The sequence below is a fragment of the Magallana gigas genome, chromosome 10, assembly GCF_963853765.1.
Source record: "Magallana gigas chromosome 10, xbMagGiga1.1, whole genome shotgun sequence".
NCBI lineage: Eukaryota > Metazoa > Mollusca > Bivalvia > Ostreida > Ostreidae > Magallana > Magallana gigas.
In genome coordinates this window covers 12,234,652-12,252,617 of record NC_088862.1, presented here as the reverse complement: position 1 = coordinate 12,252,617, position 17,966 = coordinate 12,234,652, and the positions used below count along the sequence as shown (strand labels likewise).

The 17,966-nt window shown below is 34.5% G+C and overlaps 1 protein-coding gene and 1 long non-coding RNA gene across 2 annotated transcripts; one reads left to right on the top strand and one right to left on the bottom strand.

The window, feature by feature from the left end:
- Window positions 1–250: 250 nt before the first annotated feature.
- On the bottom strand, window positions 251–7,514 carry LOC117680982 (uncharacterized). The gene is made up of 2 exons (XM_034443698.2): window positions 7,356–7,514; window positions 251–6,923 (listed from the first exon to the last, which is right to left on the bottom strand). Exon 2 carries the CDS (start codon window positions 6,832–6,834, stop codon window positions 1,066–1,068), a length of 5,769 nt encoding a protein of 1,922 aa, XP_034299589.2. The 5' UTR covers window positions 6,835–6,923; window positions 7,356–7,514; the 3' UTR covers window positions 251–1,065.
- A 234-nt stretch (window positions 7,515–7,748) lies between these two features.
- On the top strand, window positions 7,749–10,925 carry LOC136272056 (uncharacterized). Its single transcript, XR_010709938.1, has 4 exons — window positions 7,749–7,940; window positions 8,603–8,667; window positions 8,775–8,915; window positions 10,500–10,925. It is a non-coding gene; the product is annotated as an uncharacterized lncRNA (long non-coding RNA).
- Window positions 10,926–17,966: the final 7,041 nt, after the last annotated feature.

The following is a 17,966-nucleotide window of genomic DNA, read 5'->3' as shown; positions in this document are numbered from 1 at the left end:
CAAGTGTCATTTGTAATAAAATTATATAAAAGAATGCTCTGACTTATTTCTTACTGGTAAATAAATTTTACGAAAACAAACATTTTTCAATATTAATTCATTTTATACCATCACTATTATTATTATTTATTTATTTTTTGCCTGTACAAAGCAACTTTTCACATGGGAAATACATGTACTCAAAACATCCGCAGTAATTTTGATTTGATAATATGTCTATTCTGCCTCAAGAATGCAGATAGCTAACCAATCGTACTTTAGATAACGATTTATTCGTGAACTTGGTAAAAAGCTACAATAAAACAAAACAATAATAAGTACATAATCAAAACATATATGACACAAAATTACATATTTTCACAACTTCCCTACGACAATATTAAGGTTCTGAGCAGATCATGCATTTAGCACATATTATGAAGAAAACTAGCATATATTGCAAGCATACATATATTTGACCTATTTATGACGCTACTGATGGACCGTAGATAAAGGTATGAATATAAATACACAATATTATGAATTATAACTATAGATGCACGTTAACAAACTAATTTCTGTTATATTACGAGGATAATCTATTGACATGATATACGTTTATGGTAAATAAATTTGTCATGACTCGATACAGTATGTAGTGACTCGTAAATAAACAACACATCGATATGGCATTATGAATGATTATAAAAACTAGATGTAGGAAGTAAATATTGTAAATACTTACACCGTGGCGAACCAAAGTAGTGCGACATCGCTAACAGCGTCTGACTAGTGTGTTGTAGCGGGAAAAAGTGATGCAAAAATCGTGCACCTCTTAGTACAGAAGAGTTCTAATTTTGTAATAACTCGTACATGAACTGATTCGTACAAAAACGATATTTATAAAACAAGTAACAACACACTCCCCGCCTGATATCTGTAAGATATCACTATTACACATATTGAAAATAAAGACAAATTAAATCAGATTGAAAACTTACAAAAATGAAGTTTGCCTCATGGCGATGAAATAAATGATGGAAAAGTACCACATGTACTAACCATGTTACTTATAAAACAAAATTCCTACACAGCTAACAGTGGAATCACTTCACAAATTGGTCTGACTAGAATAACAGGTTTGTCGTTCCTTAACAACTTTATCTGAATTTTTCTAACTAAAGTATCATCACTCTTAAATGTTTTCTGCACAACTGCCATAGGCCAAAAGTTCCTTGGACTGTTCTCTTTCATCAACACGACGTCACCTTCCTTGATGTTTGGCTCTTCACTCTTCCATTTCCTGCGCGGCTGAAGTAGGTGGAGGTAGTCAGATTTCCACTTCTTCCAGAACTGGTTCGCGAGACCTTGCACACGTTTCCACTCGGATCTTAGCATATCTTTTACACTGATGTCACCAAACTCGGGGCAGTCGAAATCAGAAGAATGTTTCTGTGTCAACAGTACGTTGGGTGTTAGTACGAACGGATTATCAGGGTCGGCTGACACAGGCGTCAACGGTCGGGAATTGATGATCGTGGTCACCTCTGCCATCAAGGTGCAGAGAACATCATGAGTAACATTCCGATTACTTGGTTCCATTAGCATGGCGTCCAGGATCCTTCGTACGAGCCCAATCATCCTTTCCCAAGCGCCTCCAAAGTGTGATGAATGTGGGGGATTGAATATCCACTTTGTCCCAGAATCATATAAGAACTTCTTCAATGTGTCCTCTTCAACACTGATGGTATCAATTTTCAGGTCGTCTGTTGCTCCAATGAAATTGGTACCTCTGTCCGACCGAAATATCTTAACTTTCCCTCTAATACTGGTAAATCGGCGCACTGCATTGATGAATGCTGAAGAACTTAACGAATCAACTACTTCTATGTGAATCGCTCTCGTCACTAAGCATGTAAATAAAACACCCCATCGTTTGGAGGATGCACTCCCTCCTCGTGTTTTTCTAGTGATGACCTGCCAGGGGCCAAAGACGTCAACACCGACGTTGGTGAATGGAGGTGCAGGTTCAAGCCGGTCAGCTGGGAGGTCAGCCATTTTCTGTGCCGCAATCTTTCCTCTCAGCTTCTTGCAGGTGATGCATTTGTAAATAACTGAAGACACAAGTCTTTTTCCTCCAGTGATCCAGAGTCCTGCAGATCTGACAGCGCCCTCTGTAAGGTGACGGCCCTGGTGTTTCAATAGGTCATGGTGATGACGGACTAGTAAGGTAGCAATGTGATGAGACCCTGGGATAATAGCTGGGTTCTTCTCAAAGTTATCCAACTTCAATTTGTTGAGTCTCCCTCCTACACGTAGGATGCCCTGCTCGTCTAGGACTGGACCCAGTGCTTGAATCGCGCTTCCTCTCTGAAGGGCCTGGGCACTGCTGATACATCGAATCTCTTCGCTATAAACGCTGTGCTGTACTACACTTATGATAAAGTTTTCAGCTTCACTGAAGGTAACAGACTGATTGTATGACGTCTTCTTTCTCCTTTGGCGTGCTCTAGTTTTCAGAATACCGAACGCACGCACCAGTCTAGACCACTGAGAGAACCGCTCAAATCTGTCAACAATACTTTGTCCAGATGTAGCTTCAGGTACTGGCTCGACTTCAGACAGGTAGGTATTCACATCAGATTTGCAGGTAATCAGGTTAGAGGCATCATCAGGTTCTAATGACTGTCTCATGAGAAAATCAATGGGTCCCTGTATCCAAGCACTGCTTTGAAGCTTGTTAGCTGCTATGCCTCTGGTCCCAATGTCGGCAGGGTTTAGTCCTGTAGGAACATAATTCCATTGCTCCGGGGTCGAATGCTTGAGTATTTGCTCAACTCGATTCGAAACGTAAATGAAAAACCTTCTTGTCTGGTTGGTAATATACCCCAGAACTACTCTACTATCGGAGTAGAATTTCACAGAGTCAAACTCGATGTTCAAATGTTCATTGGCCAATTGGTAGATTTCAACTGCAAGAAGAGCAGAGCACAATTCGAGTCTTGGTATCGTATGCCCATGAGGGGGCGCAACTTTGGTCTTCCCAATAACAAATCCTACATAGTGTTTGTTTTCATCATAAATCACATGAATGTAGGCAACCGCAGCAATTGCTTTCTCAGATGCGTCACAAAACACATGTAGCTTGATACGAATATTCCCTTGCAGAGAACATGGAACATACTGACGGGGTATGGATACATCTTGGAGATCGGAAAGCATCCTTTTCCATGTCTGCCATTTCTGTCCTTCGATATCGATGAGTGGCTCGTCCCATCCAGTGCTTCCGACTGTCAGCTGGCGCAGTATCAGCTTCCCTTCTATCGTCACCGGTGCGGCAAATCCTAAGGGATCGTAGATACTGTTTATCACAGATAATACTCCACGACGAGTCAAGGGTTTCTCCTCGCTGGAGATCTGGAAGGTAAATGTATCAAGGTTCATGTTCCAGTAGAGTCCTAAGCTCCTTTGTATAGGTAAGTCAGCTGATAGTTCTAGGCTCTTTAGTTCCTTCGACAAATCGTCTGGATCAAATTCTCGTACGACATCCTTGCTGTTTGAAGCAATCTTATGCAGACGTAAATTACCATGAACAGCTAAAGCATGTTGAGTTCGTTTCATCAGGTCTACTGCTTGTTTCTCGGTGGGTACAGATATCAAACCGTCGTCTACGTAGAAGTGTTTCAGAACAAAGTCTGTGACATCTGGTCCAAAGGAATCCTTAGCGTCTAATGCAGTTCTGTGTAGACCGTACGTGGCTACGGAGGGCGATGGTTTATTTCCGAACACATGGACCCTCATCCTGTGCTCTATCAGGTCTTCGTTGAAGTCATTGTTTCGGTGCCAGAAGAAGCGCAAGTAGTTTCTATGATCGGGTCTAACATAAAAACAATGAAACATTTGCTGTATGTCGGCTGTTATGGCCACTGGCTCCTTTCGGAATCTAATGAGCACTCCGAGCAGACTGTTGTTCAAATCTGGGCCAGACATCAAGACATCGTTCAAGGATAGTCCACGAAAGGTAGCCGAAGAGTCGAACACTCCTCTTATCTGGTCTGGCTTGCGAGGGTGATATACGCCGAAGACAGGTAGATACCAAACTTCTTCCTCCTCGTCAACAGGTGGCGCTACCTCGACATGCTTATGATTAAAGAGTTTCTGCATGAAATCGATAAAATGTTTTTGTTTTACAGGATCCCTTTTAAGACTAAGATCGAATCTGTTAGCTCTGTCCAAAGCCATGGAACGGTTATTTGGTAAACGTGGGCGCTGGCTCTTAAACGGAAGTGGGGCCTCCCAGTTACCATCTGAGTTCTTTCTGAAGTTTTTTTCCATTTCCTCAAGGAAGATTCTATCTTCTGTAGATAATCCTGGCTTATTGTCGTCAGGAGTAAGTAAAAATGTCTTATCATCAATATCCAGAAGTTGCTTGGTACAACTATTCGACATTGGGGAATCTTTAATCACGAGTTGGTTCTCGCAAGGTCGTAATAAGGATGGTCGTCCATTGGATAATACAAAAGTTTTGTATACATTGACGTCATTACTTTGATGCTGAGATCCAAGGCACACGTCACCAACCACAGTCCATCCTAATGGGGATCGAAGTCCAATCGGTGCATCGGGATGGCCAGTTTTCTGATCGAGAATGCGGTGTACATATGGTACGTCTCTGCCAATGAGCAACAAGATTTGGCACTGGTCATCTAAGCGGTCAAGCTCAATGTCACCAAGGTGTGGATGATATCTCATGACATCCGGCGATGGAATTTCCTGTCTGTTGTTTGGTATATTGTCACATTCAATGAGAACAGGTAAGTCTATGCTCACATGGCGATCGCAGGATTCCATCACAAATCCCGAGGCACGTCGACCAGAAGTTACGAGTTTTCCATTGCACGAGTTCATGATGTATTCCTCGGGTGGTGAACAAATCTTGAACATGTCGAAGAACGAACTTCTGGCAAGAGATCGATTGCTTTGGTCATCGAGAATTATGTACATTTTCACGCGGGTCCTTGGATCTTTGCTATGATGTACAAACACAGGTAAGATCTTGGCACACGACTTCCCGTAGGTCATATTTCCGCAGATCTCCGTGCATGAGGACTCCACCACAAGTGGATTGGATGTAGTTCTGTAGATATTTCTCCCTGAATGAGGAGTTCTCTCCCCGCCATGAACTTTAGAGGGGGTGTCTCCATGCATAACTGTCACATGCTTGTCACTTTCACAAATGGTACACTTAATCTTTTCCCTACAGTGTCTGCTTTTATGCATGAAGTCACAGCACTTAAAGCACAACCCCTTTTCTCTGAGAAGGGCCTTCCGGGCTTCTAATGGTTTAGTCTGGAATGCGCGGCACTCACTTAGTCGATGGCTTGTTCCGTGAATGGCACAGACGGTGTCGTCCCTTGAATCTGAGGAAATTTCTGTCCTTGCAGTGGTAATTCGAGTCTTAACAGCTAAGGGAGACGAGCGAATGAACTTCTGCGGTGTGTTCATAGTTTCGGTGAAGGAGAAACTTGGGTCATTCCTGACGCGGCTCATTTCCCTTACAAAGTCAACAAAAAACTTAAACGGTGGAAAGCACTGCTTGGTCTCTTTGTAGTTGTAGGCTCTTGAGATCCACTTTTCCCTCATGTTGTGAGGTAACTTTTCTATGATTGGATTTATCCCAACCGAAGAGTCGAAATATGCTAGAAGTGGCTTGTATGCTGTCTGTTCCTTTAAACTTAGAATTTCTGTAAGTAGATCAGCAAGTTCAAAGAGTTTCTGTGTATCCTTGATGCTAACTCTAGGAAATTTGGCAAGCTTGTCCTTTAAAATGCTTTCAATCATTTCGGGTGCACCATATCTTTGGTCCAACCTCTCCCATAGGAGACGCAGAGCTTTCGACGGGTTGTCTGCATTGGCGGCCCGAATACTCAAGGCATATGAGCTGGATTCTGGCCCTAGCCACTTCACCAAAAGGTCAAGTTGCTCAAAATCAGAAACTTGTAAGTCGGCGAGGACATTTTTGAAACTCGATTTCCACACGAAATAGGTTTCTGGTTTGTCACAAAATTGATAGAGTCTAGACATTAACAGTTCTCTCCTTAAGAGGAATTTGGAAACGTCAGGAAACATTGGAATGTTTGGACGCGTGACAGGCGGCATCTCTGCGTATGTTGTAGCTGGTGTTTGCGGACGTATATCTGATTCAGGAAGGTCACGATATGTATCTACTGGGTTATTGGTCAGAATTGCTCGGCGTGAGTCGTTCATCTCATGGGTAGCATGAGATACTAGCTGTGGTTCGGATTGTGGTCTGTGTGTAGCGTTTTGTGGAACAATGGATGCGTCTGGGCACATGGTTTCACTTTGTCCTTCCAAATGCACAGTGTTCACATATTCACTAGTCCTCTCATGAGGGTCTTCCTCTGGTACATGAATATCATCATCAATGTTATCAAATTCACTTAAGTCACCTCCAACAGATTCCTGTTCATACACTCTAGCTTCTGCATCCAGTGCAGCTGCTGTTTTCTTGGCTGTCAGTAGATCCATATCTGCGTTGTAATCGGATCTCCTTCTCACTGCTGAGGCTCTAATAGTTGCTTGGTCAATCTCGTCCTGTTCCTCAAGCTGAGATAACGTTTTCCTGAGAGCTGCCTCCTCTTCAGCTAGCCTTATGAGAGCACGAGCAGCTTCCGCTTTGGCACGCTTCATGATGCTTGAAGAGGATGAATGTTTCGTACTGCTTTGCGATCCGTGTTTCGATGTGGGTTTCTTCGTGGAGTGTGAATCCTTCTCACGGGGTGAGACCGGCTCCTTCTTGACCCTGACGGGGTCCACTACTTCCGATGGCTCCATGTGGGTCTTTTTACTATTCTGCCTCAAGAATGCAGATAGCTAACCAATCGTACTTTAGATAACGATTTATTCGTGAACTTGGTAAAAAGCTACAATAAAACAAAACAATAATAAGTACATAATCAAAACATATATGACACAAAATTACATATTTTCACAACTTCCCTACGACAATATTAAGGTTCTGAGCAGATCATGCATTTAGCACATATTATGAAGAAAACTAGCATATATTGCAAGCATACATATATTTGACCTATTTATGACGCTACTGATGGACCGTAGATAAAGGTATGAATATAAATACACAATATTATGAATTATAACTATAGATGCACGTTAACAAACTAATTTCTGTTATATTACGAGGATAATCTATTGACATGATATACGTTTATGGTAAATAAATTTGTCATGACTCGATACAGTATGTAGTGACTCGTAAATAAACAACACATCGATATGGCATTATGAATGATTATAAAAACTAGATGTAGGAAGTAAATATTGTAAATACTTACACCGTGGCGAACCTAAGTAGTGCGACATTGCTAACAGCGTCTGACTAGTGTGTTGTAGCGGGAAAAAGTGATGCAAAAATCGTGCACCTCTTAGTACAGAAGAGTTCTAATTTTGTAATAACTCGTACATGAACTGATTCGTACAAAAACGATATTTATAAAACAAGTAACAACACAATGTCAAAGCTATAAGATAGTGATCATTTAATGTTGAAGCACAAAAATTGTATAACTCATATCTAATCTGAATAGATATAACAACTCAAAAACTTGATTTAATTGCTTAAATTCGGAATCATTAAAGCACATGTGAAACAGGTGATTGTGAATGCTTCAATCGCTTGCATAATTCAATGATTTTCTATGATATACCAAACAACAGGGAAGCAAAATCCAATGTTAATGAAAATGATACCAGTGATGTGAACATTCGAAAACAACAACAAATCTGGATGATCCCTTTCCTTAAGACACACACCACGATAAAGAGTAGCTTGCAGGAATGGAAGTAATCAACATTTTCAGTGTTGTGTGCATGGTTTATTTTCGGATAAACAATGTTATCAACACTCCAGAGTGTATAAGGTAAGTATTAAATGACGGATTGATTTTTAAAACACTTGTAGTTTTTAGGGAAATACAAAAATGCTTTGATATTGCGATCTTTTAAATCAACAACAAAACTATAAATGTTTATCCAAATTGATTTTAAAAACTATTTGATCGGCTTATATTTATATTTTCCAGTGCCTATGTATGTGATAACACTACAAATCGATTTTGTAATGTATAGGTCAATACATTTCATAAAATGATTGCTGAAAAGTATATAAATGTAAGCAATAAAGAATCTGCCTTTGAATATTACGCGGTAATCAAACACAGTCGGGCTTGAACAAATTGGATTATTGGATTTGATCACACCCGACCCTGTTTGATCACCTCATAACACTCAAAGAATGATTCCTTATTCCTTAATTTAATTTTAAAAAATTGCAACACTTTTTTACCAATATCGGATTATATCGTTTTTCTAGTATAGATTATTTTTTTAAAAGAAAATACATTCAACTATACTGTTTGCAATTATTATGATGCAAGTCAATACAGTCAAGCAACTATCTTCTCCGAACAAATTTCCGTTTTGCACACATTTGTCATATGCCCAATTTTGAAATTTGTGCAAAAGGAGAATTAACCTTATCAAATGTATTCAAACATATGACAACTATGATTAAATTTTGTAGCATAAATGGAACGAATATTTGTTGCTCTGGATACCAGTGGAATACTGAACAAGACAAATGTATCCGTAAGTACAATATATCTGATAATTATTGACAAAACATATACACCGTGTAGTTAGTTTATTTTTTTTTTATCGTTCGAATAAAGAATTGCAGTTTAATGTCTTTGCAGCCTGTGATAAAGGCTACAGTGGGATACACTGTGAAAATCGGTGTGTTGCTCCTTTTTACGGATTTGACTGTCAGTTGGAATGTGAGTGTATAAAGGAGGACTGTCATTATGCTGTAGGCTGTAAACAAACATACAAAGCAGGTATTCTTACAGATTAATTATGCATGATGTATACTTTATGCAAGGAACGTGTATAAACAAAATATATTACAAGAATTCCTAATGTTACTCTTTTGGGTAAAATAAATGTTCCGTTAGTTCATTAGATTGTACAAACCGCCTCAAAATGTATAAAGATGATGCAAAAACATTATCTATATATTTACATCTACCGAGTATGATTCTTACTATTTCTTACTGAAACTTAAAGTTAATTCATAGCTCTATAGACACAGCCAGACTGAAGTCTACACGCCCCTTTTATCGATTGGTTAAAACCTACAGCGATCTTAGAAAAATCACAGACTACACGAAATACATGTAATCATGATGATGTCTGATTCAAATATCCATAGGAGACGATTTGGCTGTTTCTTTTAGCTAACGTACTAATGTAAATTTACATTAATTTAGTAAAATTTACCTACTTTCTCCAATCAACTGATAAATGAAAGATGTAAATATAAACAACAAAATTCTTTCTTTGATGTTTCATGCAGGTTATGAAGGTAGCAATCATTGCAGAAAAAAATAACATAACCCGCTAACGCAGATTATTTATTTTTTGTGCAATGTCATCACCTTCATAACAGGCACGAAACACACACAAAAAAGCGTTTTATAGTTTATATACAGACTGAAATGTAACTCTAATTACACACAAGCCTCTAAGCTAAACATTACTTTTAAAATGAACCAATATATATGAACTTTAAAAAAATATATATTAAAACTCATCAGTATGGCATTGTTTTCATATACTAGTTTTAGCATATAGAGTATTTGATGTCGTTAATATGCATATGACTGAATTTTAGGAATAGTAAAAATAGTAAAATACATATCAACTACAATTTTAAAATCTTTTAGAGCAAATGTTTTAATGCGTTTAAGAATAATGTTGTTGCAGTTATAATCAACAGCAGTAGTGTTTGCATTTTTTCAGTTAATCTACCAAACAATGGTTTATAACTAACGTGTATGTGTTCTTTTGATAAAATTAAGTGGAAAATTTAAAGCAAAACATTTTGCATGTAGCGAACATTATCAGGGCCATTTAATTTTTCTTATACGTTTTTTGTAAATACTCAAATCTACTCATGTTTGTAATCTATACCATTTAAATCAATATATACATGTAGGCACATTCACGTTTCTCGGTCCTTTATTTCATTTTCAATTACTAGTAAATCAAACGCATTATTAAGTAGCGTAGAACATGTTATGATAACATATTTTGTCGACTGTATGGATCATTTATTGATCGACTGATATCATGAAATAAGGAAAATAGGAAAAAATAATATATACTGAACTTACACATTAATGGTTTTTCATTGCAGGTTATTATCAAATATTCTTAAATAATTTAGATAAATTAACAAAAATCATAAAATATTCTGATTGCAATGAACTTTTTAAAATTTGGACTTCAATATACATTCATTTATATAATTCACATTTAAGCTGTATACTGTAGTGTGCAAATTAAACTTGTTAATCTGGTAAAATACAATTTAGTCACAATAATCTCCCATTATTTCTTTTCTTTTCTAAAATGTTTAGCAACAAAACCCTCTAAAAAGACGACACCAATGGTAGTAGGGATCATCGTTCTTGCAGCAGTGGCTTTCATTTTATCATTGACGATTCTATTCACCTATCAGATTAATAAACGTCAAAGGTCGAGGAACTGTCGTGAGGGAAATGTACAGTCCAAAGACCTCAACAACGTATATCGTGAAACTTTTTTTTAACTCAGTATTTCCCGAACAAACTCAGCCAAATCAGTCATTGATAAAAAAAAATATGTCCTTTTCATTTCAATTAACTCTTTGATAAAAGTGAATTGAATTTGTCGAACGGTCGAGCGAGGAAAAAAAAATAAACATCTCTCTTCAAATCTACTTCATGCATTCTGCCTGCTTTTTTTAATTCTAGTTTATTTTATGGAATGCCGTCAGAGTTCGTTTTGTGTGTGTGTGATATGATATTATGATAATGTTTTTTTTCACGAAATGCTTCGGTTATTTCTCTTGTAAATTATTATGCTTTTCACAGTATGATGTGGTTATTGTGCTTTATTTGCATTATGCCTATGTTACTTCGTATATTGTTGATAATTTTTTCCAGTATGCTGTGTTTTGTTAATAATAATAGAGAATGAACATTTTTCAAGCGCTGGTTATTGGTCACAATAATGAAGTTTTCAGTGGATGCTACGATAACTCACTTGTCTAGTTAATTTTTTGTGAAACATGTCACTTAAGATAGCGTTTGCGTTCAATGTGTTATATAACGAATGTTCCTATTTGGGATGGTTTTATCTACAGCGCCATCTACAAATTGTCATCTGCAAAACAAAATTTTAAAAACATGATCAATTAGACCACAAGCTCAGGATATGGAAAATTTTTTGTACATACACACTGTATTGTGTTTTTTTGATTCAGTTTATACAGTAAAACCTAAAAAAAATTAATGTATTTTGTGATATTGTATTTTAGTTATTGTTTTATATTGTTTTTACAGAGGATTTCATCGATTTTATCTTTTTAAGTATCGAATTTGTTACTGTGTAATGTTTTCAAGAGAGTGAGTACGAGGACAATATTTCCCCAGAAAAAGGAACACGTTTTCATAAACGATGGTTTACTTTTGGTTAGTATGAAGGTATAACATGTTCGGTAACTAAAGTTAGTGATGGAGATATCATTTAGTGTTTACCCTTACGTTCCAATGGGTTCGTTTAAACAATAATTTAATAGACCAATTGCAATCTCCGATTTCACCAAAAAATATTCGAATCTAAGAATTAAGTATTTTCTCAAATTTTGAATTTTTTGTCAAATTTGAAAACTTAAATTTCTGCATTTCCCAAAAAACATCTTGTTAATGATTTACATTCAATTTGAGAAAAAAAAAAACTTACCTCCATAGGCATAGCACAGGGTCTAAGTAAAGTGTCAAATATGGATATGACATAAACATCATTAATACAGTAATGTTTTGTCTGTAATATCTATTTCTTAGATTTATTCCACTCAAAATATCGGCGTATATGCAATATTTTATTGATAAAAAAAAATTCATTAAAAAATAATAAACTTTAGGCAGTTATCTTTTTTGAAAAAAAAAATATAAACAAAAGGAACTAATTCACATGTCTGTGTTTGGTGGAATAACTGTTCAGTAAATGTACTTTTAAATAATTTTGAAGGTAACCATGGTGTAATTAATATGGTTTTTTGTTTTAACATAACAAAGTGTTAAGTTTCATGACTAAATTTTCTAATCAACATTTCATGATTCTTATTTATTTAATTCATCCGACTTTCCTGTGTATAAAACACAACCAGACACTATTGTTTTCATTAAAAATGAATAAATTAACAAAGAGAATCTATAGGCGGTCAACTGTAACAATAATAATTCTTGAGTCCGCAGAGTAAAAAATTCAACTTGGCTAAGAGTTTACTACGTTTGATTCGAGAAATGCAATTGTGGAGCTTAATTAAGTTGATTTTGTTTAGAAATCGGATCCAGGAATAGAAAGAGAAGTTGCATGTAACTAAAAGGCATCAGTAAAGTAAAAGGATTCACAAAAGTTTTATTTAATTGATGAAATGATCATAGATATGCATTAACAAATAATCATTTTCACAATTTTTAATTGTCATTCATTTTACTCCAAACACACACTCCCTGCTATTATACATTGTATTACCACTGAAGATATTTTTTGGGGTAAGAGAGATAACTTTCATTGCAATAGATAAATATATTAACTCATTTATTTTTTTTTAAAGGTCGCCTTACATTTGTTGCTTCCTTCAAAATGAAATGTTCTCAAACAAGTTTTAAATTTTTTTGAAGAAAATCAGCATCACATCAACAATTTAATCCAGAAAACACAAGGTTTTTTCGCGTTTTGGAAGTCAAAGTTGCTTTTGTCTGCCAGTTTTGTGTGTTTTACTGAACAAAAGTCAACTGATGCTCTACGCTATTTATCTGCTGTTTTGATAATCTTTCATAACTAAGTAAGCTTAAAATGATGCTGAGTCATCATTTATATAATAAGTGAAGAATTAGGTATTTTCTATGCAATGGTCTGTCATGTGGTGTAGAGGAAATTTTACCTTTGATGGATAAAAAATGCCATTTTGACATGACATGGTTATTGAGAAACAGTTTTCTCGAACAAAATTTGTTTGTAAGTACATGTACTTTCGATACTTTGATTTTTCTTTTTTATTTCTATGACAACTAGAAATATATAGAAAAAACAACCCTCTTAATTAAAATGATGGGTCTAAATTGTTGTCGTATATGTACACATCCTAGAAACACAGTGTACATGCGTTTGAATTTGTATCAATAATTCTTTTGGCTCCTTAATTTCCTCTATCATTTCAAGTGTCATTTGTAATAAAATTATATAAAAGAATGCTCTGAATTATTTCTTACTGGTAAATAAATTTTACGAAAACAAACATTTTTCAATATTAATTCATTTTATACCATCACTATTATTACTATTTATTTATTTTTTGCCTGTACAAAGCAACTTTTCACATGGGAAATACACGTACTCAAAACATCTGCAGTAATTTTGATTTGATAATATGTCAAAGCTATTAGATAGTGATCATTTAATATTGAAGCACAAAAATTGAATAACTCATATCTAATCTGAATAGATATAACAACTCAAAAACTTGATTTAATTGCTTAGATTCGGAATCATTAAAGCACATGTGAAACAGGTGATTGTGAATGCTTCAATCGCTTGCATAATTCAATGATTTTCTATGATATACCAAACAACAGGGAAGCAACATCCAATGTTAATGAAAATGATACCAGTGATGTAAACATTCGAAAACAGCAACAAATCTGGATGATCCCTTTCCTTAAGACACACACCACGATAAAGAGTAGCTTGCAGGAATGGAAGTAATCAACATTTTCAGTGTTGTGTGCATGGTTTATTTTCGGATAAACAATGTTATCAACACTCCAGTGTGTATAAGGTAAATATTAAATGACGGATTGATTTTTTAAACACTTGTAGTTTTTAGGGAAATACAAAAATGTTTTGATATTGCGATCTTTTAAATCAACAACAAAACTATTTATCCAAATAGATTTTAAAAACTATTTGATCGGCTTATATTTATATATTTTAGTGCCTATGTATGTGATAACACTACGAATCGATTTTGTAATGTATAGGTCAATACATTTCATTAAATGAATGCTGAAAAGTATATAAATGTAAGCAATAAAGAATCTCCCTTTGAATATTACGCGGTAATCAAACACAGTCGGGCTTGAACAAATTGTATTATTGGATTGGATCACACCCGACCCTGTTTGATCACCTCATAACACTCAAAGAATGATTCCTTATTCCTTCATTTAATTTTAAAAAAATTGCAACACTTTTTTTACCAATATCTGATTGTATCGTTTTCTAGTATAGATTATTTTTTTTTAAAGAAAATACATTCAACTATACTGTTTGAAATTATTATGATGCAAGTCAATACAGTTAAGCAACTATCATCTCCGAACAAATTTCCGTTTTGCACATATTTGTCATATGCCCAATTTTGAAATTTGTGCAAAAGGAGAATTAACCTTATCAAATGTATTCAAATATATGACAACTATGATTAAATTTTGTAGCATAAATAGAACGAATATTTGTTGCTCTGGATACCAGTGGAATACTGAACAAGACAAATGTATCCGTAAGTACATATATCTGATAATTATAGACAAAACATATATACCTTGTAGTTAGTTTATTTTTTTTATCGTTCGAATAAGGAATTGCAGTTTAATGTCTTTGCAGTCTGTGATAAAGGCTACAGTGGGATACACTGTGAAAATCGGTGTGTTGCTCCTTTTTACGGATTTGACTGTCAGTTTAAATGTGAGTGTATAAAGGAGGACTGTCATTATGCTGTAGGCTGTAAACAAACACACAAAGCAGGTATTTTTACAGATTAATTATGCATGCTGTATACTTTATGCAAGGAACGTGTATAAACAAAATATAGTACAAGAATTCATAATGTTACTCTTTTGGGTATAATAAATGTTCCATTAGTTCATAAGATGATGCAAAAACATTATCTATATATTTACATCTACCGAGTATGATTTTTTCTATTTCTTACTGAAACTTAAAGTTAATTCATAGTTCTATAGACACAGCCAGACTGAAATCTGCACGCCCCTTTTATCGATTGGTAAAAACCTACAGCGATCTTAGAAAAATCACAGACTACACGAAATACATGTAATCATGATGATGTCAGATTCAAATATCCATATGAGACGATTTGGCTGTTTCTTTTAGCTAACGTACTAATGTAAATTTACATTAATTTAGTAAAATTTACCTACTTTCTCCAATCAACTGATAAATGAAAGATGTAAATATAAACAATAAAATTCTTTCTTTGATGTTTCATGCAGGTTATGAAGGTAGCAATCATTGCAGAAAAAAATAACATAACCCGCTAACGCAGATTATTTATTTTTTGTGCAATGTCATCACCTTCATAACAGGCACGAAACACACACAAAAAAGCGTTTTATAGTTTATATACAGACTGAAATGTAACTCTAATTACACACAAGCCTCTAAGCTAAACATTACTTTTAAAATGAACCAATATATATGAACTTTAAAAAAATATATATTAAAACTCATCAGTATGGCATTGTTTTCATATACTAGTTTTAGCATATAGAGTATTTGATGTCGTTAATATGCATATGACTGAATTTTAGGAATAGTAAAAATAGTAAAATACATATCAACTACAATTTTAAAATCTTTTAGAGCAAATGTTTTAATGCGTTTAAGAATAATGTTGTTGCAGTTATAATCAACAGCAGTAGTGTTTGCATTTTTTCAGTTAATCTACCAAACAATGGTTTATAACTAACGTGTATGTGTTCTTTTGATAAAATTAAGTGGAAAAATTAAAGCAAAACATTTTGCATGTAGCGAACATTATCAGGGCCATTTAATTTTTCTTATACGTTTTTTGTAAATACTCAAATCTACGCATGTTTGTAATCTATACCATTTAAATCAATATATACATGTAGGCACATTCACGTTTCTCGGTCCTTTATTTCATTTTCAATTACTAGTAAATCAAACGCATTATTAAGTAGCGTAGAACATGTTATGATAACATATTTTGTCGACTGTATGGATCATTTATTGATCGACTGATATCATGAAATAAGGAAAATAGGAAAAAATAATATATACTGAACTTACACATTAATGGTTTTTCATTGCAGGTTATTATCAAATATTCTTAAATAATTTAGATAAATTAACAAAAATCATAAAATATTCTGATTGCAATGAACTTTTTAAAATTTGGACTTCAATATACATTCATTTATATAATTCACATTTAAGCTGTATACTGTAGTGTGCAAATTAAACTTGTTAATCTGGTAAAATACAATTTAGTCACAATAATCTCCCATTATTTCTTTTCTTTTCTAAAATGTTTAGCAACAAAACCCTCTAAAAAGACGACACCAATGGTAGTAGGGATCATCGTTCTTGCAGCAGTGGCTTTCATTTTATCATTGACGATTCTATTCACCTATCAGATTAATAAACGTCAAAGGTCGAGGAACTGTCGTGAGGGAAATGTACAGTCCAAAGACCTCAACAACGTATATCGTGAAACTTTTTTTTAACTCAGTATTTCCCGAACAAACTCAGCCAAATCAGTCATTGATAAAAAAAAATATGTCCTTTTCATTTCAATTAACTCTTTGATAAAAGTGAATTGAATTTGTCGAACGGTCGAGCGAGGAAAAAAAAATAAACATCTCTCTTCAAATCTACTTCATGCATTCTGCCTGCTTTTTTTAATTCTAGTTTATTTTATGGAATGCCGTCAGAGTTCGTTTTGTGTGTGTGTGATATGATATTATGATAATGTTTTTTTTCACGAAATGCTTCGGTTATTTCTCTTGTAAATTATTATGCTTTTCACAGTATGATGTGGTTATTGTGCTTTATTTGCATTATGCCTATGTTACTTCGTATATTGTTGATAATTTTTTCCAGTATGCTGTGTTTTGTTAATAATAATAGAGAATGAACATTTTTCAAGCGCTGGTTATTGGTCACAATAATGAAGTTTTCAGTGGATGCTACGATAACTCACTTGTCTAGTTAATTTTTTGTGAAACATGTCACTTAAGATAGCGTTTGCGTTCAATGTGTTATATAACGAATGTTCCTATTTGGGATGGTTTTATCTACAGCGCCATCTACAAATTGTCATCTGCAAAACAAAATTTTAAAAACATGATCAATTAGACCACAAGCTCAGGATATGGAAATTTTTTTGTACATACACACTGTATTGTGTTTTTTTGATTCAGTTTATACAGTAAAACCTAAAAAAAATTAATGTCTTTTGTGATATTGTATTTTAGTTATTGTTTTATATTGTTTTTACAAAGGATTTCATCGATTTTATCTTTTTAAGTATCCAATTTGTTATTGTGTAATGTTTTCAAGATATAGTGAGTACAAGGACAATATTTCCACAGAAAAAGGAACATTTTTTTCATAAACGATGGTTTATTTTTGGTTAGTATGAAAGTATAATATGTTCGGTAACTAATGTTAGTGATGGAGATACCATTTAGTCTTTACCCCTACGCTTCAAGGTATTTGTTTTTAAACAATAGCGAAATAGACCCATCTCCAATTTCACCAAAAAAATAGTCAAATCTAGGAATTAAGTATTTTCTCAATATTTTTTTTTATTTTTTTTTTGTCAAATTTGAAAACTCAAATGTCTGCCTTTCCACAAAATCATCTTAGTAATGATTTACACTCAATTTGAGAGAAAAAACTTAAGATGTCTCCTCAGGCATAATACAGGGTCTAAGTAAAGTCTTAAATATGGATATGACACAGCATTGTTTTGCCTGTAATATCCATTTCTTAGATCTATTCCACTCAAA